This window comes from Simochromis diagramma, unplaced genomic scaffold, assembly GCF_900408965.1.
Source record: "Simochromis diagramma unplaced genomic scaffold, fSimDia1.1 OVJJ01000802.1, whole genome shotgun sequence".
Classification (NCBI taxonomy): Eukaryota; Metazoa; Chordata; class Actinopteri; order Cichliformes; family Cichlidae; genus Simochromis; species Simochromis diagramma.
The window spans coordinates 7,442,086-7,470,051 of record NW_024387492.1 but is presented as its reverse complement, the minus strand read 5'-3'; the positions used below and the strand labels follow the sequence as shown (position 1 = coordinate 7,470,051).

The following is a 27,966-nucleotide window of genomic DNA, read 5'->3' as shown; positions in this document are numbered from 1 at the left end:
CTCGCTTTTAATTGAGAACAATGGAGCAGGGGAAGAGCAATCACATCATTAGGGTTTATTGATAATATAGCCAACCCTTACTGTGGCTCATAAGACATCAGCTGGTGCAAGAAGGACAGAGCCCGAGGCTCTGTGATTTCCGAGTCTAAAAGTCTATGTACACAGCATCTAGGAGATAAAAGGCACCACCAGCTCTTAGTAAAACGCAAAGGCAGTCCATAGAAGTTGCCCATTAAAATGTCCGTGTCCTCATGCGTTCCCATTTCCCAAAGCAACAAATCTAATAAAGAAACTACATTTTAAAAAGTGTCTATGGGTGTTTGTGAAGCAACAAAACACACAGAATCACTCACTTTAAGTGGCTGCTTTGACCCAAAGCAGTGAAACAGCACTTATATTTTTAACTTTAAATTCACTGAAGATGCTGAGAGGGCACCAGCAGAGAGAGGCGACAAAAATGAGAGAAAATTAATTGACACCATATGAGCCGCGACACTAATAGTATTCTCCACACAGTCAGCATCAATGGGATATTTTAATTACTACCTCCAAACCACAGACAATGAAATATTTACACTGTTTGAGTTTAAATTCAGTACATATGAACGTGTGAATAATAAGGCTAACAACATGGCATTGTGAGGAATCCCATACCACGCATCATGTATGGAATATGAATACTATTGTCAACACATTATAACTCCACTAATTAGTCCATTCACGTGCCTTCCTAAGAGTCATATTGCCTTCTGGAGACATGTTACCATGGTAACTCAACCTTATTTAATATGTAGCAAGTAATGATGAACAAATTGAAAAGACGTATGTATTGCCATGAAGCACCATATATTTAAACACTTAAAAGGAAGAGTTACTCCACCCAGCACCATTATATGCTACACTAATACACTGCATTATTGGATATTTATGTTTTATATTTATAAAATATTTTCCTAGAAATTGCCTCTTTGGTATTTCTGGGCACATAGTGATATTTCAGATATAATTACAAACAGGGGGAAATAAACTTTCACACAGTACTGTGCAAAAGTCTCGACCCACTCACTTCTTGCTTCTTTATATTTTACTAGAAAATTGAGAATTAGGTGCAGTTATGTGCTCACACATAAAAGACAATTTCAGTTGATAATTTTGGATTGTCTGTTCATCCCTTGAATGATCAGCAGGTTAAATGGCTTAACTATATATATATATATATATATTTGTATATATTTAAAAAAATAAAAACATTCTTTTGAAAATTGTCAGGTGCATGGACTGGACTGAGAATGTGTGGATAAAGAAGCCAACATCCAAAGAAAAACTCCAAACTTTCTGAAGAACTTCAGAAAACCTAGAGAAATACTGCTCAGGACCACATTAAAATCATAAGAAAGTCTGGCAGCTAGGAAGAAAAATATAAAGAAATTAGATGCAAGATTTTTGCAAAACACGAATACAGCCTTAAAAACTATAAAAACGCTTAAAAAACATTTAAAAAGTATGTAACAACCACAATAGATGTGCTCAAAAAAATACTTTGAGGCTTTTTTCTTTTCTTGCTGACAGTTAATTCTGCTCTGTCTCATATTCAGTCCACTGAACTTTAGACAAGAGCCAACAGCAGAGCTCACATAGTTTACTGGAAGGATGCGCAGCTAGCCTGGCTCTGTCAAAGATAAGGTTCAGCATATAAGTCTTCACTACTCCACAGCTGTTTTTAAACACTTACAATACTTAACTTTTTTTTTTTAAACTGATAATCAGTCTTTATAGAAGCCATGTCAGCACTGTCCTGTTAAATCATCACTGTTAAATCATTAACACGAAATAAGATGGACGTTCGTCTTACACTTCCTCTTTCATCATAGGTGGCCATGCTTGGAGGAGAAGAAGGAGCAACTGAAAGTCTTCCCACTTCTGCGCCGCTTCCAACAGCTCCTGGAAAAGGCTGTATCGTTTTTCTTCATTCTCCACATCCTCTATCTGAATCTGAGAAAAAGGTAAAAAGAGAAACCGGGTTGTGAGGAAGGCAAATCAATTTGGAATGAAAACAAAATGGCAGCTACGAGAACATTGATTGCGAGCTTTACCCAGGACACTGAACATCGAGCATGCCTGTTTCTGTTAAAATTCTGCCTTATGTGTATCGTTGATGATAAACATAACAGCGAATGCCAGCATCATCCACTGAGACGCTCATCTTAGTCATCGGGCGGGCTATTTCCACTACACACCATACGCAAAAATGGATAGAGCCCATTTCATTGATTTCAAATTAAGAAAGCTCTCAACAAACTTGACAACATAATGATTTCACTAAAGATTGTGGGCACGATATTCCTGCCAAAGCAAGATGCGAATGAACTGCACAGTCACACACAGTCAATCTAGAGCTCCATCAAAGCTACAAAGCCAGCGAATCTAAAGAATAAGGCTTTTAAGAGTAATGGCACATTTCATTGTTATTTTCAAAAAAAAAAAAAAAGTCACCTGTGGCCAACTTTATTTGAAAAAAGAAAAAACGACTGAGGGGAAAGAATGTGAGAAAAGAGAATGAAAAGGAATGAGGGAGGGATAATATGGAAGAAATGAGAGGAGGAGGAGAGGGAGGAGGAGGGAAAGTAATTAATTTTCTTCTCAAAGGTTGGCTTCTAGTGTGATTTAACAGTTCAGAGAGCGGCTGATTTCTGAGGGGAAAACTATGACCTGCCAAAGCAAGGCTGCTGCAAGACAGGCTGTGTCACACACACAAACACATGTACGCACACACATGCATCACTAGCAGCCAGACTCGGGGAACGGTGTCAGCCTTGGTGGAGCGCTCACATTTATACGACTGGATTTGTATTCTATTCCTAGCGATACTTTACTTGTATAATGGTTTTAAATCCATGCACATGGCACAGATCCCACTCGTTTATTGGCTGACATCTAGCTCTAAAGCACTCATATACAGCCGAGGGGGAAAAAAAATGAACCCCGAATCATTCGAAAATATGCTTCAATGGAAAAATCAACCTCAAAAATATACAGAAACATATTTTTACTGCACAATGCTGTTATAAACAGCAAAAGTCGTGGCAATCGACTAAAGTTCTTCTGAGACATGTTATAAATGTCTAATCATGCACTAAACCACTGGCAGCATAACAGATACACGCCCAGTGTTGTAGTCAATTGCCTTGTGATGGAGGATGGAGCAATAAATGAGTAAAGCTTAAGCTCTGGACCTTCTGGAAATGGAGGTCACTTGGGAAACAGAAATGGAATCTTAACTACCTGTAAAAAGCTCTCACTGCAATCTAAAGCTCTCAAATCCATCCCTGAATGTAAACCGCAACCCAGAGCTTGTTCATCATTATTACTGCTTTAATGCATTATGAATACTGAACATTTTCTAACTATTGATGCCTTTTTAAAGTTTTATGGACACATTTATTCATTATCTATGAAAATTCAAGGGTATGTGAGACCTTGGGATTCCCCGATAATATTCTGATTATATGTTCCCCCTGGAATGGAAAAATGATAAACGGCGAGTGCACCCAGATGCATCCAAATAGAAACTCTTTCGCATACAAAAGGCTATCAGATTGCATCGTCTCACTTGCCCACTCACACACACACGTCAAAACTCACCTACAGTTGTCCCCCAAATTAACTCTGTCAATTACTTTGTGGCTCTGAGGCTTTTATTTTCTTAACAAGGAAGGATGTCAATTAATTATGCCTAGTGATTAAAACCAACATTTCCTCTGTGGCGTTGTACAATGAACAGAGTGCAGGAGGGCAAACGGAAGAGGGAGGGGGGAGTGAAACTGTTAGCAGATGCCATGAAATATATTAGCGAGGGAAATAAACCAATGTAAATATGATGTACATCAAATTTACTATTTAAAAACTGTTTAGCACTGTCAGATACTTTCAATCTGCGTTCCACGTCTTCCCACCCTTTGCCCATCCTAATATTGATGCTTTTAGACAGCAAGGCAACATAGCATGTGATAATTAAGACCCTACATGGAGCAAAGCAGCCGGAGCCCTATTGTGTTTGTTCTGATTATTCTTCCCCTTATTACCATGCAGCGAAGCCTCGAGGATCCTTGTCCCAAATTATATTTATTCTTCTTTGCCAAAGGTGTTGCACCAAAATACTGTAATGCCTGGAAACAGTAATTCATCAGGTGTGCTCAAAATAAAGCATTTTAATTACCCGCAGGTAGCTCTGTAATAATCAAGTTTATGTTTTTTGACAATTATTTAAAACCAGCTTGCCTGCAGTGAAAATTCTTTCGTCACTCTTTTCTTTTGCTTTCAAAATAGCACATTTTGCTAATTCCTCCCAGATTTTCTTCAGAATTAGTTTCCTAAATCTCTGTAGCCCCCGCGTTACTCACCCTAAATCTGACTCTGACTCATTTGCAGGCTTTTATGAGATGTGTACTACTAAGCAAGTTTTAAATAGCCAGGCTTTCTTTGTGTTAGCTGGCCTGGCAAAACCTAAAATCTCAGTCAGAGATAAAACGTATCACGACACTGGTTATCAGCTGTCTTTGTCAACCCAAGCTATCTGCTTCAGTTAAACGGGGCATTTGACTTGTCAGCTCTATTTTTTGGCAAAAAACTGACCAATCAACTGCAACCTACTTCAGTCACTGTCATAAAAAAAAAATTTAAAAGGTGAAGACATTGTAAAGTTTTGTAATCTCTGGTCTATTAGGTTTAATTTCATCTGTATAAAATAGATCTGGCATTAAATCTGATATATAGGATGAATATGAAAATATAATTTCTGGATCAAATAAACTCGAATTCTGCTGTGGACCAACTTTACAGTATGCCTCTTTAAGCTGCAGCTCACCATGTTGCAAGAATAAAACATATTCTCTCAGTAGAGAATGAAAAATCAAAGTAGTCATTGAAATGTGTGTTTTTTTAAAGATGTGATTTTAAACAGAAATTCTAAACATAACCTGCTTTAGACTAGGTTTACTCGTCATAAGTTAAAAAGGGTAAACTTCGTGATACTGTCTTTAACCTCAACATACTTGTTAATACAATAATCTTGCGTTGTTGTGCACCCCTCTCATCTTAAGTTGTTCAGAGAATATGTCGGACGTTTTCATATTTATAAGTCACGTATCAAATCACAGCCCACAGCCAAACTCAAACCGCAATTACAAATCAATGCTGAGATTTTTTTGTTTTATTTCATCAAAGATTTTCACCAAATTAGTTGCCATGTGAAACTAATAAACATATTGTGTTTTTTGCAGATGTGAGGTGGTGTGTGGATCTGTGTCATTCCCAGTGGTGGAGTTGTAAATCTCCTGTGTGCATACAAAGGCTGCAAATACCCACACACCACATTCCTACTATCTAAAAAGTCTTTCTTTTTTTTAATGTTAATTTTTTTTTTTTTTTAAATCAAGCACTGATCTCCTGTATGGATAACAACATCTGTAAAGTAACTATTTTTTTTATTTTTTTTCCCCCTCAAGACAGAACCAATCATAGCACAGCAACAGCAGGTCAGGCATTGATTTTTCCATCCTAAGCACTGTGTATGTGGCTTTAGTAAGCGTGATAAAAGAAATGGCCTTAATGTTGTGTTTATCAGGTGTCACATAAGTGGGAATCATTACTATGTTCATAGAACTACCTCAGTGCTGCAGAACCAATGGTTTATTTTTAAAGCCAAGGAAAACATAAAGTGCTATAGGTTATCAGGAAAAAATACCATACCATATCCACTGTGCAATATTTCTCTATTGTGTGAAAATAAAACAAATCAACCGAAAACAGCAGCTTTAACCAGCAGTGCTTGAAAAAGCTTTAGTTGTTTAGCAATAAAGAAGAGGCAGCAAAAGACACTTTAGGCAGTAAAACGTATGTTAGAAATGGTATGGATTGCTCTTTTTTAATTTCTTTTAAATAATCACATGGAAATACTATATATTACAGATAAGGTGTAGAAAAAATTTCTACCACACATTTCCCTTAAAACCAAATTGAGTAAGTGTGGAAAAAAACAGAAATTAACACTTCAGTTCTTGTAAACTACTTGCAGCCGCTCCCACTGAGAGATCAGCAAACAATATGATATGCCGTAATACCGACAGAGAGAAATGGTTGCACAGGGTGAAAGTACAAACTGCGTGTAATTTTAAGTATAAAAAAAACAATTCTTTTCTGCTTGCACAGCCGACGCTGCTGTTAAGTTATGACAACAGCATGCTAAACTGCTCGCCCACTGTGCCTGGAGGTAGCCACGGTGCTAACAAAAAGATAGACATGAACATAGAGAACAAGAAGAAAGCATGGAAATGAAGAAAGCAGACAGGGGGAGGTGGAAGTAAATGAAACATGACAATGAGCAGTTACCAGTAGCTGCTTTATTACCCTCTGTCAGCCTTTTCAGCAGGATGAAGAACTGAAACTGCTTGTGTGTGTCTTGATATGCAATTGCAATGGGACACTGCAAAATGGCCATCTCCATCTAATAATGTTTGCTATGAAGTTTCGAGACAAATCATTGATTTAAAAACACTTTGTACAAAACACTAAAAACTGAAACAGAAACAATGAGGCTCTTTTTAAAATGATTATGATTTCGAAGCCAGCATGTTTCAAAAAAGTAGGGACAGGGAGATAGAAATGAGGCGTTCACCAACATCTGAAAAACTGCGGGAATGGCAGTAATATTCAGGTCTCCAGGATAACACAGTCTCTATTAATAACACACACTATCTGTATTGGAAATCGTGACTTGGCTCTGGAAACCCAGACAGAAACACTGTAAGCGAAAATACAAATATGTTAAATCACTAACATGCAAAGGGAAAAACCTATATAAAATATAGCCACAAATTCTGCTGCCTTCTGACCTTCTGCCTGAGTGTATTTAATGTTGCATAACAGTAAACAATGATGGATAAATCAAAAATCTGGAATTCTTTTTGCAAATCTTCAAATTGTGTCTTGTAGAACCACCCTATGATCAAGTAGCTCGTAGAACCACCTTTAGCAGCAATAACGAAGTGATCATCTTCTGTATGACTTCTTCAGTCTCTCACATCATTGTGGAGGATATTAGGCCCACACATTTTTTTTCTTTTTCAGCTCAGCCATTCGATTTTAGATTTACTGCTCTGCTTGGGATCATTATCCTGTTGCATGACCCAGTTTGGGCCAATCTTTAACTGTGGGACAGAAAACCTCAAACTTCACTCTAGAATACTCTGGCACAGGCAAGTCAGTGATTGCAAGGTCCTCACGTGCAGCTGCTGAAAAACCCCCCAAAAAACCCCCAAACAAATCATGAGCCTGCACCTCCGAGCTCAGCAGTTGGTATGAGGCGTTTGTGCTGTGCTTGGTTTGACATTTCTTCTCATCTGTCCAAAGGACATTTTTAACAATTTTTCTAATTGTATTGTCATAAACTTTAAACTTTAAAATGATAAGTAAGGGCTGTATAATATGAGACGTTCCTTTTTTGGAAGCAGTTAGGGTTTATTTAGTTTAGGTTTATTTCACATGACTTATCAGTATAACTGAAAGTTTAAAAGTCTGCATTGTTTTACAAGAAGAATATCTGACACATTATGAAATGAAGACAAAACAGCCAAGGAGAGCCTTACATATCAACATGCTGCACTGCTGAGTGGTAAAAGTCCTGCTTTAAGGGAGATGGGAAAAACATTTTCCTTTCAAATCTACAGCAGTCTCCTCTTGGTCTCGTCTAAAAGCTTACACAGCATTACATGAGTTAGAAAGATTGACTGAAATGTCATACCTTGTAAATCTTCCTAAAGCTGAAAAAAAAAACTGCTTTCACCTTTTTGAAAAAGACTAACAGTAATCAGAGTTGGTTGTAGTTTGCCAAAAACAGTGTTGTGTAGTCCAAAAGGTTCTCGCTTTGCAAATTGAAAAATGGCAATGCATTCTAACTCTGCTATCAGCATATGATAATAAAATAGGAGGGGAAAAAAAGACAGGAAGAGTGCCAGTGTGTGAGAAAGAGATAGGACCACATCAATAGCAAAGCAAAAAAAAAGATTGTCAGAAACCTCATGGGCAAAAACACATACAGTTCTCAGAGGATAGAAATGGAGATGAAGTATAAAAGACCGCAGCAGACAAGTCCAGATGACGTTTACTGCTTTAGAAAGAGAAACTATATGTGTATGCGAGTGTGTTTGAGGGGGTAGACAGATGAAAGAGTCACTTGCATGAGACTGCTTTCACTCCATTAATGGAGAGACACACACAAAACACAATGAGGACCATGCAAACATGCACGCAGAGAAGAAGCAGAGAAACAAAGCTCCATAAACGCCTGTGAAACAGTTTTCACCATATGTCACAGTCTTTCCTTAAGCTATAAGATCCCACTAAATAAATATTCCAGCATCAAAGTGTTCAGCTGTGGTCTGTTAAATATGCACGGCTTTCATCACACTTGAAGGTAATACTGTAGATAATTTTAGAACGAATACCCTAAATGCTGAACAATAATTCTTCAGGGGTAAACATAATATTCCAATGAAATGAGCCCCATACGCCGTCTTCGGTACATTTTATCATTTTACAATTTATGGCATCCTTTTAAATGAACTGAACAAATCTATAATAGCTTGTTGTTGGTTAAGTGACTAAGAGGACTTAGTTCAGTACACATAAAACTAAAGAAATATTCCCTTATTAAAAGGCTTATATTTAAATCAACTTGAACAAATTGTAAAAATCTTTCATTTTTCAAGCATTATTAACACTATTATTGCAGGTCACAGCACCAACCTGAGCAGGGTTTTATGGGTTAAAGTTTTTGTCTTATATACTGTTAAAGTAAATTTTTATGCTTTGACATGTTAGCTAATGTATTTCATATGTCAGCATACAAAACAACACTAAAAAAAATTGTCTATAGGTACTCAAAGCATAAAAGTTAAGCGAAGGACTGCCTTTCCGTTTAACTGAAAAACCTGCCTTCTACCCATTTTATTGAGGACTGTCAACATCCACCCTAAAAGCAGTGTACAGTGCAACATAGATGTTTAAGGGCATGAGAAGGTTTGAAGTAATTACTAAGTGCCTGACAGGTACGGCATAACATTTATTACATTTTGCAAACATACCGATATTGCTTGAGCATGAAGCTATGAAGCTATGTTAGAGTATAGTGGGTGCCAAGGCTTGAAGAACTGCCTCTCCTCTTGTTACGACCCAGAGACATAATTGGCAATGCATTATTTGCACCTGAGGTTGACAGTATGTTTTCTCCCTCCCTCCCTGCCTACATGTTCTAATGCGAGTGACTAGACTAGAGACTAATGGTCCATACATTAAATTGACCACCTGGCTATGCCAGCTTAGGGCCTATGCCACTCACTCATGTTTCTGACGCCCAACCAGGCCATGCTATGCCATACCAAGCTTAGTGTTAATGTTTGTGCTTTCAGGTGAGCTGGTTAAGAGTTACTAGACTCTTTTTTTTTTAGTGCATAATCTAAATATCTTCAAAAAGTTGCACAAGCTACAGAGCAGAGGAACCTTCTTTTTTGGTATTCCTTTGTTGGTTTATGTTAAGAAGACAGAAAAGTACTCATTTTTGCACTAGTTTGTAAATTGTTGATATTTTATATTATTGTTATAGTAAAAATATAAAGTGTTATAAATAGAACAGTCTCCATAAAGCCCATAATCACAGTTCTTCAACCTACAAAGTCAGTATTCAATAATAACATCATTATACTGTTCATAGATTTAACCCCATTAATTTTTTTGGTAGTTGCTCAATTTCTGACAGCATTCTGGTGGAATTTTTAAATTTAAAACCGGGGACTGATATAAAGCAACATTTTAAGGAAAAAAAAAAAAAAGAAGCCAAATCAGGCTTTATTTGACTTGAGCATATGTGTATGAGCACGTGTGTATGTTTGGGGTGATTATGTTGGTGGAAAGTCCACTGACTGCCAAGCTTCAATTAATGCTAAAAATCTATTTAGGGACAACAGTAGTTGTAGAGTGCCAGATAAATAGAATTACTGCAACTGTGTGCAATGAGCATTTGATCTTGCAGCCTTTGAAATGGTTTCTTCAAAGATGGGGAAGCAGGTCTGCAACCATTCCCAGTCAGATCCCATCTTCACAGCAGCACTTGGTGAACCAAGACGGCAATAAGGTGACAATAAAATGGCAATACGCTGCTGTTAGTCTGCTATAAGTTTGCAATTGAATGGGGTCAAGTTGGCCATTACATACAGTCTGTTTGTGATAATACAGCAATTATCTGTCATAAAAGATAAATCGGCAAGCCCAGCAAGAGTTCACCCAGAACCTCACAGAAATTGAGGAATTCCTCCACAAGCAGTGACGCAGCTGCTGTAAGACAGCTTATCTGCAAAAAGATGCTCAGCAATCTTGCTTTTATAGCCAGAAGCATGGCAGATTAGTTGTGCTCATCAATCCAGAGTGACTCAGACTGATTGCAACAGGTTGGGAATCTGTCTTCTTATAAATTAGGCAGGAATTATTTGCAGACTGTCTGGGAGCGGTTGCAGTCAGTCCAAGTTGGACAACGATTGCTCCTAGACAAGTTGCCTCCCATCAAATTACTCATTACTCCATTAAAACAAATTCCCAGGACCCTACAAACTTATTTATGACCCTACGTTTTCTTCTTTTAGTTCAAAACTGATTGTGGGCATAACGATGTTGCAGTCTGTAGATACCTTTTGTAGCTTCACATAAAATAAAGAAAGGTATGATCACATGGTCAGTAAACATATGGAAATAAGGGGCCTGCTTAACATTTGACAAAAATCTACTGCACATGTTTTTTTTAACCAAAGTGTTCATAGGCTGAGGTTTAATTATTGATTTAACAGAGCAACCCTTGGAGTAATTGCTTACTTGCTGGAGGTTTGATGGGACAACCAGAGTTCTGAAAACAGTCTTCATATCTACATTTCCTTTTGACAGCTCTCCGAAAATGAAAAGGCTGCAATATTCAACAGCTGTTGACCACCTCCACTAAATTATCGTCTACTTCTGCAGTCATTCCTTTTCACATTCGGTGAAACAGAGCGACTACTTAATGCAGTAAAAGGCTTTTATATATATATTACCTGCAGACTAAACGGATTACAGTCAAGACAGGAACCTACTGCAGTCGTATCAGATACAGCTCTGATGACAGTGATTGATGATTAATGCTTACATTTTCAACATGCACTAGTTTTTTTTTTATTAATTAATCAAATCATGGCTTCAAAAAAATAAAATCTCAGTTGTCCGTAAGTGTAGAAGACAAACAGCTCAATCACTCACAATCAGCAAGGGGGAAGTCTGACAAATAACTCCTAGACTCAACAATCAGTGCTGCTGGTCAAGCTCTGAGTGGTTTTTTAAAGTTTCTTTAAAGTTTAATAATTACCATTTAAACTCTCAACATCAATAACTTTCATCAGAGCTTCATTTTAGAAAAACAGCACAGAGTCACAGCTCTGCCTCTGTCTGCCTTAACAAAACACCCTATGGCTAGAATCTGTAATGAACAGCACTGTCAGTCAAGCTATAGACTACAGTGTAAACGATTGTGGATAATATGTGCTATATAACACAATCATGCACAGCCCATATATAAATTTAAGTTAGTGCTGTCAGCGTTAATCTTCTTAAAATGACATTAACGCCGTAACTGCATTAACGGGCAAATCTCCGTTAGCGAGTTACTGCGGATCGCCCCGTGGGTGGGGCTGGACGACGCTAACACGTTAAGAGCTAACTGCACTAACGCGTTGACGCCGTGCAGCCCCACGCACGCTGACAGCACTAACTTAAATATAATGTTACATCACTAAATATAAAAAAAATAATATATAGAGTATTTAGATAGGCATATATAATAGAAACTTCAAATTCACTGTTAACTGGTAAATAACTAATGCCACAAATACTTGAAAACTGAGGCACAGCATTGCTTGAGCTAAACGACCCAAGGATATCAGGTAAAATGTGAATCTCTGTATGCCTTCAGTCTGTTTTTCCCCACTGTTCATACTGTACAATCAAAGCAAAACGGTTGGCTAACTGGATGATGACTTGCTGCCTACATTAAGTTGAACTATGAATGAATCAAAACACAATAATCATCGATAACTTTATCATAATTAAGAAAACTAAACTCCATTTTTGCTAATAGATAACACAAAACCCTACACACAAACTATACAAACTGTCATGCCAGTCATGGTAACTGAGAGGAGCCCTGTGACGGTCATTGTTAGTAGCATTGAAGATAAAAACTGTTTGGTAGCCCTCCCTCCAGTTGTAAAAACAAACACCAAAATATCATCCTCATGGTGGAAAGATGTAAGTAATAAGGACACTGATATTTCAAGACAGCGCTCATTCATACCGTCAGTGCAACTTTAAATAAAAACTCCATTTATGCTGCAGTTATTAGATCACACCACACGCATGCAGACCAGCACCACATGACACCATCCCTTCATTCCTCACAAGTTCCCTCCTTGCAACTGAGTGACTGGTGGAAGTATATAGTTAACAAATCATCACCTGCCGGTGTGACACTGTGGTCGACGGGTTAATGATGAGTGCTGTCCATCACTGTCCGTCTTGGCAGCTCTCTCCCACACTCATCACATCTTATTACCACTGCCAATCACGACGACGAGCACTCTCAATTCTCCCTTTCTATCAAATGAGCAGCATGAAGGGGGATAGCATTTTTTTTATAAATACCTGGGCATCTAATTGTGTCAATATGTAATATGTTGGGTGGTTGTCTATGTAAAGTAAATGACAACCACTCAAACCAATTTCTGGTCCAGGTAACTGTTTTGCAGAAGTTTTGCAGTAAGAACTGTCATGACCAGTTGCTCCAAATTAAGTGAGCAACCAACTTTATTCATAAAGCACTTTAAAAGCAGCAACCACTGAACAAAGTGCTGAACATAGGAATAAAAATAATACAATTACAACAAAAAATAAAAGCATCAATAAATTACAAGACACAATTTGTCTTTCCACTAGCCCTCCAGTTTTGTTCACCTCCTTACTTTAGTGTTCCTGCTCAAAATTGACCGGTCTGTTTTAACAGCTCTTAAATTAGCATAACAAACATTTTTCACCACCAAATTCAGTTCAGTGGGTCATTTCAGTGGGTTGTTGACTGAACGACCCCACAGGGGCGCACCACAGATGTAACAAGGTTGATTAAAACACTCAAAAGTCAATGAAAGACGTGATCATCGCTTTTATATGTTCATGTGCATAGTGTGGAGGATATTATAAGGCCTTGAGGCAATCAGATGTAAAACACGGTATTTATGAGTGTTTTAAGTTGTAAATTGGTCAGATTAAACACGAACATGACAGGAAGGCTAGTTAATCTCAAAAGCTATACATATACACATTCCTGAACCAGATTTGATTGTTTCTTAAAAAATAAATAAATAAATAAACACAAAAAAAAAACCCCACAAAAAACCCCATACTTTGCCTCCTCTTCCTCACTTCCGCTGATAAAGTAACAAGTTTTTGTGACTATTAAATTAAAGTTCCATTATTTACATGCTCAATATCCCCATAGGTTAGACTGCACTAATTTGTTCAAGTTCATCTCCACCCTTAAATGGTAAAATGGTAAATGGCCTGTATTTATATAGCGCTTTACTAGTCCCTAAGGACCCCAAAGCGCTTTACATATCCAGTCATCCACCCATTCACACACACATTCACACACACACTTAAGTGTGCAGTTAATGTACTTTGCTGTTGGGTAATACTTGAGAATGCTGCTTTTTGACCTTTGTTTAAAAAAAAATTACCTTTTTCACATTTCTAGACTTAATTTCCAATTGTAATTCGTGATGACATTTTAAAATTTAAAACGATATGATAAGGTCATGCATATGATTGCAATTGCCATGCACAGATTAATCAAAAATGGTTACTAACAAAAATGTGCATGGTAAACTCATTTTTTTGAAATACTCTGCATCACAAGCAACACTACACCTGACAGCCTCGTTCAGCTAATGTGACCCATGAGTCTGCTTCTCTTCAACATCAAATTCAAGTCACAGATGCTCCGTTTCTTCCTAAATTTACACGGGCTATTAGTGAAACACTGTGTGAACCTTTGCCCCCATCAACAAAGCTACCTGATAATCTTCTCTATGACTTGGCAATTATCTCAGTCCTTGACCTGAGAGGCAAGAAGAAGAAAAAAAAAGTGAAGGGAGAGAACACGGGATGTGGGCATGTCAGTGTATCGGACTGGGAGTGCCAGCGGAGCCATGGGATGCAGAGATCTCGTTGTCTGGCCTTTACTGAGAGCGCTCTGAATGAGCTCATCAATATTCATTGACCTGCTCTGGCTAATGTCCCCAGCGACGAGCAAAATAAAGTTGCAGAGGTCGCACACTTCACAAGAGGGGAGAAAGCGGGCTGGGAAGAGTGAGGCAGAAAATGAGCGATGCAGAGGAAGTGAGCGGAGTTGATAAGAGGGGGCAGGTTTAGGGGAGAGAAAAAAAAAAAAAAAAGAGGGAGAGAGAGCGCAAAGAGAAGCAAACACCAAAAGGGCAAAGCCTCGAGGCCTGTAGGGGTTTCAGGAGTTTATTACGAGTTGAAAGTGAGACGCATAAAACATGCAGGGGAAACATAAGTGCAGAGATAAAGACACACAGGCCTGTGGAGAACAAACAAAAACCCACACAAATACCCTTGTGTATGCATGACATGACAAGTTGAGTGCAATGACAAACAAATACAGCTTTTCTAACCTCTCCCTCTATTCGTTTTGCATTTTCTGTGCACTAACTTTGTAGACCCACGTCGCATAACATGACACCTGGGTGTACATAATGGCGCACGCCTCAAGAGAGGAAGAAGAGTAAGATAAGAGACCGGAGGGGGGAGAGCTCAGAAGACAAAACACAGAAGAGGAGTGGCTAGAAAGCAAGAGTAGATCGGTGTTAGAAGGAGAGAACAAGCTTGTCGCTTAAAACCGTCTCGACACACAGCGGCGCACGGTAACATATTAAACCCAGTGTTACAACTGCTCATTCTCCTTAATCATGCATGCGTACATAGCTCGATGAATATTCGAGGTGTGAGGAAGATAGCGTAACTTAAGATGGGAATTTGCTTAAATTATTTACCGGTATGTGTAAAATTTCGTTTAAACAAAAATTCAAAGGTAGATGTGAGCTGAAGACTGCGTTTACCTGGCGCTAAAGCAGCAAAGAACATGCCAAAAAAGATAACACCGCAAGAGTCCCTTCCCCTTCATCTCAGTTTTCACCGTCTCTCTCCCTCTTTCTCATCTGGCACCGCGCTGCCCACTCCTATAACTTCAGCTGTCCTCGGGCTCTTTTCTTCTTATTTTTCCTCCTGTCTGTCTCCCTCTGCACATCCCTTCTTTTCTTGTTTATTTTATTGCTCTGCCTCCTCTCTGGTGTTTAGGGTCTTTTTTTCTTCTTCTTTCCAAGTCATCAGTGATCCCACCAAGATGACAAAGCACTGTGCTCATCTCTCCTGGCTCCAAGTTAAAAACAGAGCGTAAATAAAGTTTTCAAAAAAAGAGAGAGAGCCCAAGGGGGATAGATAAAAGCTGCCAAAACAAGTGGAATTATAGCTGGGGCTTTGCCATCACGACAATGACCCCTGATCTGTTGCATTAGGCTGTGGCCATAAGATAGCTTTCTCAACCCCATCACATTTATTATTTATCTACTTGGAAAGAGACTCTGCTCGCTCTTTGTTCTTGTAAAACCCTCTTCCCACAGTACAGGCTCATTCGCTTTCATCAGACAAATCTTTCCCAGCTTCCCTGTCCGGCTTCTCCTCTTCACATGTTTCCCACCGCGGCAACACGCTGTCATTTTTATAAAATTATTTTTTTATTTATTATTTTTTGCACACAATTCCTTGTTGTGCCTGTTAATAATCAACAACACCATTGTTCTGTCAACCAGAAACAATCCCACTTGTGTTCCTGTTTGTATTCCTGTCATATCAAACAAAGACTGTAGTTCCAACAAAATAGTATGCCATCCTTCAACGTCTTTCATGTCAAGCAAAGGCTTATCTTAGCACTCGGGTGTTGCATACTTCAAACGGTTGCCTTAATATTTAAATATACAGCAGCTGTGATGGGGGTGTTTTATGATATGGCGGGAGGGCAGATGCACTTAGGTGTGAGCAAACATATATGTTTGTCCATGTGTTGGCAAACCCATATGCACTTGTAACAACACTTAAAACACACTGAGGTCTTAAGCCCTTTTCAAATATTGTGCCTGTCATGTTTACATATGCATGAAAGCCCACAAACAGATGTATTCTATAATTTTCTGCTTAATTGGTGCATAAAAATGGAAATTCTATCAACGAAACAAAAGCAAAGACTGATAAAGAGACTGCGGGAAACAAGAATCAGGAGTGTGTTTAGATATAACTTTCTGCTATCAAGACAGGCCATGAAAAAGAACGGACAAAGAGGAAATAATTGGATACTGCAGAAAGTGAATATAAAGAATAAAATATGTTTTTATGATTGACCTGAATAATTATATACTTTGGGAATATGTTTGGCCGACTAACCCATAATTTCAACCTTATCAAATATGAATAAAAAATAATCAATGAATTGCAAGTGGGGAAAAGGACATGACATTTTGAAATGTGAAATGGGGAAAAAAAAGGAAGGAGAAGAAGACCCGCCTTCGGGAAAAGTCAGACAGGCTAGGTTGGATTTAATGTGTGAGGTCGGGAGGGGGTGTAGCTACAGAGAAGCTTATGGAGGGAATGGCAGAGCCCATTCTGCTCACCTCACTTCATCCATATTATTATATAGATGACACACTGCTTGGTCCAAACAGCATCAAAGCAGTGTTTCACGGCAAATGATCCATGACATCGACGGAGACACGTCGCATCAATCTGTGATCACTGCTTATTCACCCACACAGACATGCATGTGATTTTCCTTCACATTTACAGTGAAAAGCTATATGAAGGCTTTAATGCAGAGAGCCACCTTCTTTCACTGCACTTGAGTGTGTGTAGGTGTGTGTGTGGCCATTATTGCTAGCACTGCCATGGGATTTGGGATACTAATTAACATCGCCACAATACGAAATCAAGGCAGTAGCAGAGATGGCAGCTACGTCAACAAGCACAGTGTACACAAAGTACAGTGTGCACCTACGCAGAATAAGCGCACACACCTACACTTACACGCATATTTGCTTTCCGACGTTTCCTGATTGTCTTTGAAATGTCATAAAGAAATAACCTTAAGTACACGGCTGTTAGTGACAAAAAGGCCAAATGGACAATATACACAAAGGCCCATCAAAGAGGCAAAACAGACCCTCACATCTTGACAGTGTTGACATTTGAATGCCCTGCTCTTATGACTAATCATTCAAAATTAAGTCACAAAATCTATGCCTGACTTCACCTCTTACAGTCTCTATGCCTCTTCTCCTGTATCAACCCCCTCCCATTCCACCCCCACCCTGCACTGCCTAAATGTCAGCATTACAATTGGGCACATTAATATCTTCCTTTTTAGACGTCTTCTGGCTACATAGTATGTTGGAATGCTAAGGAGGATGTGTCGGGAAGCTAAGCAAAACGCTGTTGCCTTTTTCTCATTCAACATGATCTGAAACGTTCACTCCTTTCTCTTTTCATATCTTTTATCCATCATTATCCCTCTCTCCTTTCTCTCCCCTCTTTCTGATATATCATCTGTGGGTCTTTATGAAGCAGCGGCTGTGAATCATGCACTGGCCTTTCCACTGACACAGCCCAACTTGACCCAGTCTGGTCACCACCGAACAAAACAGCATCCATCATAATAGCACACGTCTGCCTCTATCATGAGTTGGCACACCGGAATGCATGGGCGCCTGTGTGGCTGTGTGACATAAAAACGACAACGTAACCAACTGAAGACAAAAATATTACAGGCACTGTACTCTGTAAATCAAGTTAGGATATGTGAGGAAAGTAAGATGTCTACTGTTCACTGACGCCTCATCAGAAATGGACTCAGTGGAAGGGTGGCTGTCAAGAAGCTATTCTTGGGGAATAGTGGCAATATTACATATAGATTACATATGCATATACATATCTACATACATACACACACACACACACACACACACACACACATTCCATAAATACACAGGCAGAGAGTGTCAAAAACACTTTTATACAATTTTATACTAACAATTGATAAACTGCCCATGTGCAGCGTGTGTCTTGGCAGAATTCAAATCAATGAGCAATCACTACACTAAATTTCAGGCTGTTTTGATCCAGCCTTTAAAAAAAAAATCTACTTCAAATGAAAGGTTATTATAAAACCTACATTTGTAATGACTCCATATGAATCCTGAAACTGCTCTATATCTAGCAGATGTAAAAATATATGTTAAGAAGGTCACAGCCTCAACATAAATGGTGTCAGTGTTTTTTTATACCCTGTTTTAGCTACTCTATAGTGGCGTGAAGATCTGTTATTGCAGGCTTAAATGGATGGTTTACTTTATTTCTCGTTTTTGTATTAGGTGATTTAAATTCATCCTTGGTGATATTGAAGTGCAGGTGCATTAGTTCAAGCTGTGTGCCCTGAGGTTTAAGATTTGAAAGCTTGCTAGCAGCTTATCAGATGACAATGAATAAACAGTTAAAGAGACATGCTATATAGGTCATTTTGGACTGCAAGAAGCTTTTCATGTTTGTTAAGTCGAATAACATAAGTCTAATATCAGTGTCCAGATCAAAATCCCAGTTTTCAAGATGTCTTTATGGGGGGGGGGGGGAGCAGGAAAACTGTAGGACACATTACAGAAAATGTTAAAGTCCTAACATTAGCTGAACTCAACTAAAAACAGAGAAACAGTAAAAGCTTTTGCTCCTAACTCATTAAGCCTAACGAAAAGAAAAATAAACCTACAACAAAGTGGCATCTGAATTGGCATGTGCTTGTAATGCAAGTACAAAATCCACAATTTTGTTGTACATGTATAATGATAATAAAGAGCTATTATATTCTATCCTATTCCAAAGTTTTAGATGCATCAGCTGATTCAGGAGCAGCTTGCCAGAGAAAGCCTCTGTCTAAGGTTAATGGCACCTTGCACTCTTAAAACGTATATCAGGAAACTAGATACTTGCAATGTTATTTACTATACTTTAAAAGAGCAAAAAACATGTACTTTCAACCACACATCGCCCCTGCAATTCTGTTGTTATCATGATCACCGATATCCTCCAGCTGGTTATGCTTGCTGCCTAGCTCTTAGTTGGCTAATACATCATATCAGTGTTTCTACTGGTTGTCTGAAAGGCACTAAAAAAGTATACAGTGGGGCAAAAAAGTATTTAGTCAGCCACCGATTGTGCAAGTTCCCCCACTTAAAATGATGACAGAGGTCAGTAATTTGCACCAGAGGTACACTTCAACTGTGAGAGACAGAATGTGAAAAAAAAAATCCATGAATCCACATGGTAGGATTTGTAAAGAATTTATTCGTAAATCAGGGTGGAAAATAAGTATTTGGTCAATAACAAAAATACAACTCAATACTTTGTAACATAACCTTTGTTGGCAATAACAGAGGTCAAACGTTTACTATAGGTCTTTACCAGGTTTGCACACACAGTAGCTGGTATTTTGGCCCATTCCTCCATGCAGATCTTCTCGAGAGCAGTGATGTTTTGGGGCTGTCGCCGAGCAACACGGACTTTCAACTCCCGCCACAGATTTTCTATGGGGTTGAGGTCTGGAGACTGGCTAGGCCACTCCAGGACTTTCAAATGCTTCTTACGGAGCCACTCCTTTGTTGCCCGGGCGGTGTGTTTTGGATCATTGTCATGTTGGAAGACCCAGCCTCGTTTCATCTTCAAAGTTCTCACTGATGGAAGGAGGTTTTGGCTCAAAATCTCACGATACATGGCCCCATTCATTCTGTCCTTAACACGGATCAGTCGTCCTGTCCCCTTGGCAGAAAAACAGCCCCATAGCATGATGTTTCCACCCCCATGCTTCACAGTAGGTATGGTGTTCTTGGGATGCAACTCAGTATTCTTCTTCCTCCAAACACGATGAGTTGAGTTTATACCAAAAAGTTCTACTTTGGTTTCATCTGACCACATGACATTCTCCCAATCCTCTGCTGTATCATCCATGTGCTCTCTGGCAAACTTCAGACGGGCCTGGACATGCACTGGCTTCAGCAGCGGAACACGTCTGGCACTGCGGGATTTGATTCCCTGCCGTTGTAGTGTGTTACTGATGGTGACCTTTGTTACTTTGGTCCCAGCTCTCTGCAGGTCATTCACCAGGTCCCCCCGTGTGGTTCTGGGATCTTTGCTCACCGTTCTCATGATCATTTTGACCCCACGGGATGAGATCTTGCGTGGAGCCCCAGCTCGAGGGAGATTATCAGTGGTCTTGTATGTCTTCCATTTTCTGATGATTGCTCCCACAGTTGATTTTTTCACACCAAGCTGCTTGCCTATTGTAGATTCACTCTTCCCAGTCTGGTGCAGGTCTACAATACTTTTCCTGGTGTCCTTCGAAAGCTCTTTGGTCTTGGCCATGGCGGAGTTTGGAGTCTGACTGTTTGAGGCTGTGGACAGGTGTCTTTTATACAGATGATGAGTTCAAACAGGTGCCATTCATACAGGTAACGAGTGGGGGACAGAAAAGCTTCTTACAGAAGACGTTACAGGTCTGTGAGAGCCAGAGATTTTCCTTGTTTGAGGTGACCAAATACTTATTTTCCACCCTAATTTACGAATAAATTCTTTACAAATCCTACCATGTGAATTCATGGATTTTTTTTTCACATTCTGTCTCTCACAGTTGGAGTGTACCTCTGGTGCAAATTACTGACCTCTGTCATCATTTTAAGTGGGGGAACTTGCACAATCGGTGGCTGACTAAATACTTTTTTGCCCCACTGTAGTTCTTAAGGCAACCATCCCAGTGGACAGCTGCCTTCAACAAGTCCCTTTGACTGTATGGTCTTTAAGTAACTACTGTCCGCATATAGTATATACTGGACAAGCTCTGACCTATTAGCACAATTTAGAACAGTAACTAAAATTTTACAGTTTATAACTCAAAAAACTTCCAACATGCCAAAGTAATGTGCGATTCATGTCTTTGTAAACATCTACTTTCAGAGCGAGAAGCGGTTAATCAATTTGACTAAATTCAACAAAATCCAGCTTCTAGTATCTTCTAAAGCTCGCTGATTAGCATATTATATCTCATTTGTTTAATCTGTGGTTTTGTTTATTCATTTTACCTTCAGGCAAAGCCTGGCTCTCTGATTTAGAGTCTTCATGCTAAAAGCCTGGAAGCTGTCTACAACCAAAGGAATTGCATTGTGAGCTTGTATTAATGACTGAAATTAAGTTTCTTTCAGCTTGTCCCTTCCACCAAAAGGTTAGCAGTCAGTTTGACAGGACTGATGATCCACAATACAATTATAATGTATTGTAACAGCAGACCAACAATAACCTTTCATTATCATTCGTATCCATGACTTTATCATCTTTGCTCCAAAACCTCATTAACATACATTTTGATATATTTTTAATCGATTTTTTTAATGTTTATTTTACTACTATCCATACATGATCCAGAAATGGCACAGTTGTTCTGGGCCAAAACTCATGTAAAAGACACTTAGGAAATGTGGAATTCTGAAATTCTTTTTGGAAAACATGGATCCTGTGTCCTCCAGACTAAAGTAGAGGGGGAACATCTGGATTCGTATCATTGCTTAGTTTAAAAGCCTGCATTTCCGATGGTGTGTGAGTGCATTAGTACCTATAGAGGTGGCAGCTTACACATCTGAAAGGCATCATCAGTGCTCAAAAAGAACGGTGACGAAATGGCCTGCCTGCACTCTAAACCTTCCACCAACTGAAAACATTTGTAGCAGCATGAAATGATAAATTTGAGAAGACGACCCAGGACTGTTGAGGAGCTAGAAATCTATATCAGCCAAGAAATGGGGCAGCATTGCTTTAAAAAAAGTCCCGAAACTGGTCTCCTTAGTTTCCAGCCATTTACAGGCTGTTTGTAAAGCAGAGGTAGATACAATTTTTTTATGTTCTACTGTGAAAAATACGGATAGAGCAATACCAAGTAATAGCAAGAAGAAGAAGGAACAAGAGTAGCTCGAGAAATACCAACCGCAAAAGCGCTCCCAGGGCTCGAGCTTGAAGGACAAACAAAGACTGTGTGTGTGTGTGTGTGTGTGTGTGTGTGTGTGTGTGTGTGTGTGTGTGTGTGTGTGTGTGTGTGAGAGACAGACTGTGCTTTGATCACTGAAAACAGTGTCATCCAGATATCTTTGTCAGAACAGCAAACACACAGAAGCTGAAAAGGAAGCATTACAGAAACATACTAGTGCTTTCAGTTTGATTCAAACTGTGGCTCCAGACCGTGGTTGTCATGGAAATCACAGCAGGCAACCCTTTTGCATGTCTATCTGAGTAATATGTGCATATGACACAGGAGGGCTGGGTATATACTAGTACGTATTATAGATGTGACATTTTTCTATGAATATGTAGTCTGTGGGATGCTTTTAAGAAGGAGCTGTGCTGATTAGTTAAGGAACCAGGGAGGAGAGGGGGAACATTACCAACTTCTTTCCTTCCTTCTTCCTCCCCTGTCACCTTTGTCAGAATCTGACTTTTTTTAAATTTCTTCTAAGCGAGCACCACTTCTCCCCTTTTCCTACACTTTTTCTCCCTTTCAGGCTGTAAGCCAGCATGATAAGGTCAGAGTGGGGCACAACAAAGTCTCCGGCGTGGCCTTGGGGCAGCTTCCTGCTGTCAGTGCCAGCTCTGCTTACGGGTGGTACCGGCCTAGCCAACATGATTAATGTGCAACTGCTTCCAGTCGAGCAGCTGACACAATGAAAAGTTGCTACAATTATTAAGGCAAAATGTAATAAATAAAAGAGTGAGTGCGCGTTGTTGTGCATGCGTTTGGACGAGAGTGTCAGTACAGATGTGAAAACACAAAAAGCATTTTCAACAGTCAAAAATCTTGAATAATCAACGTTAAAACAGACAATTGGCTACAAGAACCCCACTCTCACACTTAAAGGCCTTTTGGCTGCCTTAGGGAGAGATGAGAGAAAGTGGCACTTCATCTGAAACGAGTCTGGTTCTTACAACGTGACTTCTTTTACAAGATTAATTAACAGATCCCTTGCATGTACGCTCTGTTAAGTGTGCACACGTGTGTCTGCCTGTGTGTGTGTGTGTGTATATTTCATCAGAACCTGCCAAATGTTAGGAGTTCACCTAATTAGTTAAAGAGTCCGGGCCCACACACCTGTCTACCTGCGCTGACAATGGCCCAAGGCTGCCTGCATACATTTACACACTAATTATCCAGCTTGGGCCATTAATTAGTCAGTCAAATAACTTAGTGACTAGCCAGTCAGCTGTCTGCTATACCAGGGAGGGAGGAGGGGAGAGCCACAGCCACACACATACATACATATGTTACATACTACTGCAAATATGCAAATGACACATACGGATTAGTAATACTCACATATATTTATGCAGTTATTTCAAATCTAAACATTTATCCCTTAGTATGATTTTTAACACCTGGTTGTAGGAGCTTGTGCAAAACCCACTGTGGGTTACAAGCTTCAGACTCATAGTTTTTATCTCTAATTACATCTAAGAACTTGTTTCCACACATTCAAAGTTAAGTAGATTCCACTGACATGTGTTCATGTTCTCAAGAAACTGAGGCACTTTTCCTACACTGACATCTTTTAGAATGGAGCTACTTTATTTTACACTAAATGTGACATCCTGTTTTGTTTTTGTTTTATTTAAAAAAGAGAGAAAACAAAGTTGTGTCAAATGTAATTAAAAATATAATTTAATGATTTGCAAAATGCAAAATGTTGTCTAGCAGAGCATTGCTGAAATGAGCAAGACAGTTTTCTGGACGACAGTGTATTGCTCTAAAACTTGGATATGAAACTGTGCAAGTTATCCATGCCATGTGCCCACTGAAAACGACTCCCTGTGGTCTTTAGGTTGGAGGCTGTGGATTTTTCCAACTGTCTGAGTCCATCATAAACGAGAATAATCCCAGAGATGTTATATTCAAGTTTTTTTGTATGATCACAACCATTTAATACTATTTTTTGATGGTGCTATTAAAATTAACACATTCGTTTTTATATGTCTTCACACTAATGATTCTCTTCTCTTTCCATTTTCCTTTTTATCTTCTCTGCTTCTATTTTCTTTTGTACAAGCATGGACAACAGGAAATTCAGACCTCTCTACCCATCTGTAGATAGTTTTCCATGTGCTTCTGTAGAGCACTTTGTTTGTCAAGTAAAGTATATTTCTCACTTTGTTAGCATGAGGGTTAAATCTTCATAACTTCAAACACGTGTGAGAGCATCAGTAACATTACCTCTCTGTCCCTGAGAACAGCCTGAGTCCTGTAAAGCAGCAGAAGACGAACGTCACTGTCTCCGAGGCTGAAGTTACTCTCCAGAATTTGCAGCACGTCGATGCGAGGCCGAACGGGCAGAGACGCGTCACCGCAGAATGGACGCAGCCAAGCCAGGAGGTCATCTGAAGTGACGGTACTGTCACTGCAGAAGGATTTGAGAGGGAGGTTGACAGCAGGCAAAGTGAGGTACAGATAAAGAGACAGAGATTGAGAGACAAGGTGTAGAGTTCACACTAAGATGTCTAAATGTTACCAAGTAGTTTACTTGTTTCATTCAAGAAACAAGAAATTGCCTGTTAGAAAGTTTGCACAAAGATTTGAGGACGTTAAACTGAGCTGTAGGAAACTGAGTATGTTATTCTGTTGGGGTTTTTTTTTTTACAAACTAAATGATTCAACTATAGCTACAGTTATGTTGTGTCAAAGTTGTCAAATTTACATAAATCTTCGATCGCTAGCAATGTGACTCTGAAGTGCTGTATCTGTGTAAGTTTTCTCCCCAACAAACACAACAATGTCGACGAAACGTTTTGCACCGTCAAAGACACCTGCGGTAGCACCCAAAAGGCAGAGGACGATGCTAACCGTCGCACAAAAAGTTGGACTTCTGGACATGCTAAAGGAAGATAGAAGTTACCGTATTTTTCGGACCATAAGGCACGCCGCATTATGAAGCACATTAAGCGAAACAAAACAGTCAGATACGTCAAACTTTACTCAACTCATTCTTCTTGCTTCCCCTACTTTCGTACCGTTGATTCATTAATGTTGAATTCTCTCGCAGCTGCTCTATTCCCATGTTTTGGACCTGAAAACAGGGTTTGATCTTTGGTTTCATTCTATAATACCGACTTATTTTTCTACGAAGGTTTGAACTTTGAGGGTCTTTAAACAAGAGAGAAAAGTGTGAAAATGTTCATACCTGTCTGAGAAAAATGTATAAAGTGTATAGTGAGGGGTTTTACAGCCTTAAAACATCTATAATATTTGTAAAAAAAATTAAAGTTGACTACTTCGCGGATTTCACCTATCACATGTAATGAAATGCGCTATATAAATAAAATTACCATTACTACTGAGATGACTTAACAGTAAAATGGGAAATTTTAACAATATATCTCAATTCTTCCACTTTACATGACGTAAACGCTTGTGTAGTAATAAGGACATTTTCAAAACAATTAAGAACTTTATCATTAATTAAGAAAAACAGCAAATGTCTGTGAATTCAAAGCTTCCTCCAATGGTGTAGTGGTTAACACTTTTGCTTGGCAAGCGGAGGTTTCCAGCCGGAAATTCACTTTGGGTTTGGGTCAGGAAGGGAATCTGGGTAAAAAGAGTTTGCTATAGTGGGTAGCTCCATATGTTTATCTTTGGTTATTACATTGAATAGAATACCAACAATAAAAACAAATAGTTTAGGTTATCTGTTACGTACTCTAGCATGTAACAGGCTATATGTTATGTCTTTGTCAGTAAGAAGTTAAAGGTCTACTATTTATGCCATTCTTCTTTGAAATTTCACATTTTCCAAAGTAATGCAGTGGGCATGACTGCACTATGATACATTAATTTAAGGTTCTTTTGTCACAGATCCCTTGTTTGTCTTTTGGTCATGAAAAAGCTGACCAGGGTACAATAGATGCTGTCAAAACGTTTTCGTCGTCAAAAAGAGCTACAAGACAGGCTGCCAGGTGCCTTTTGTCAATTTATCTTCATTTATTTAGCAGACATTTAACTGATATTTAACACTCAGCAGGTGTTAATTTCAGCCCTTGAATAGAACTGAAAAGATGCAGAGTGCAAAGAGAGGGTGACAAAAGCTGAAGAAAATCTTTAAGGCTTAGTTGATTTACATAATCGCTTGTATTTTGAGTTTTAAGTGCTGTGACATTGGCTGTGTGAGGACAGTTTAGTTTAGGGACTACAAAGGAAATCAGAGAATGGGTCACTGTAAGTATGTTGTATGAGATGACAGATGTAACCTACCCACTCTGCACACTGTTGTGCACAGCAGTCACCATGGCCTCCAGGACCCTGAGGGGTTGTGGGTAATTTGTCAGGGCGCATGGGTCTCCACTGAAAAACAAACCACATCACCACGATCATCTTACATAATCAGCTAATTAAGATAAGATTTTCAAATTAGCACAATGTCAAGGGACAGCAACTTAAAAAAAAAAATCAAAGGCTTCTTTCTCAGGGACGGTGTTAGTTAAAAATGTGTCTGGCGGCAATTAAATGTTTGAAGGTAGTGAACCTTTGTTAAATTAACCATCATAAAATTATTTCAAGTCTTACAGACAAGATGAAACAGAAAAAAAAAAACATTAATAGCCATCTCCAATGTGACAAGCTCATCGAGCCCGGTGGAAATTTACAAGAACACGTTAATTTTAATAATTTAAAGATGATAAAAAGAGGCGGAATGAGATGAGGTTTAAATCCACATAATAGTAGGTAAGCTTAAGAAGGTACATCATTAGTGCATTTGTAGAGTGGCTCTGGGTGCTGCTGTATGTGTGTGTGTGCACCATATGTTCACAGGCCATTTTTCACAACGAAAGAAAGAAACAAAGGGGGAGGGGAAAAAAGGTGATTTCCCCCGACTCACTTCCACTTTTCTGTTGGAATTGTATCCATACACATACACAAATAAACGTATGCCCCGGCCAATACATATAACTGCCTACACAATATACACACACACACACGCTTTATACGCACACAACATACAGATGATCTGGGCAAGAAGTGGAAAGATGACGCAGCATTTTCTTTATTGGATTTCACTACTTACATTTTGAATTTAAACACACACAAACAAAGCAGTTATGACAGATACAAAAGACGGCTATTAGTGTGAGGCTCAGGTATGCCTGCTGTACCAGACTCAAGGCTTTGAGAGAGCCAAAAACAAGACCGCCTCATTCATAACTGCCAAACACAATGCTTCAAGAAAGCCCCGAAACTACAGACACGCACGCTCGCAGCCACACGCAGTCGACGCATAAAGGGATATTCATAATGTAAGAACACGGAGTGACGTGTTCAAGGCAAAGAAAACCCCCAGAGAATAAATAGGGCTCTCTCTGTGTGCAGTCTTGCACCTGACACACACACCCAGACTCTGTGTGTGTGTGTGTGTGTGTGTGTGTGTGTGTGTGTGTGTGTGTGTGTGTGTGTGTGTGTGTGTGTGTATATGGGAGTAGAGTGAGATCTGGAGGGGAACAGCTGTATCAGGCTGCATTAATTATAAAAAAGATAATGAATCAGAGAAAAGGGAAGAACATGTGCATGCAATAAAGTGTGTATGTGTGTGTGTTCATTAGGGATAATGACCTCCAAGTCTATACAAATACAAATGTGTGTGTGAGTGCCTGTGCATG

The 27,966-nt window shown here is 39.1% G+C and overlaps 1 protein-coding gene across 1 annotated transcript in view; it reads right to left on the bottom strand.

Moving 5' to 3' along the window:
• nbas (NBAS subunit of NRZ tethering complex) overlaps positions 1-27,966 on the bottom strand; it is a 177,459-nt gene that overhangs the window by 21,972 nt on the left and 127,521 nt on the right. The window contains exons 48-50 of the mRNA XM_040018563.1: positions 26,567-26,656; positions 24,536-24,719; positions 1,853-1,992 (exon numbers count right to left, since the gene is read on the bottom strand). Of these exons, the coding sequence (XP_039874497.1) occupies positions 1,853-1,992; positions 24,536-24,719; positions 26,567-26,656 (414 nt within the window). The remainder of the gene's footprint in view (positions 1-1,852; positions 1,993-24,535; positions 24,720-26,566; positions 26,657-27,966) is intronic.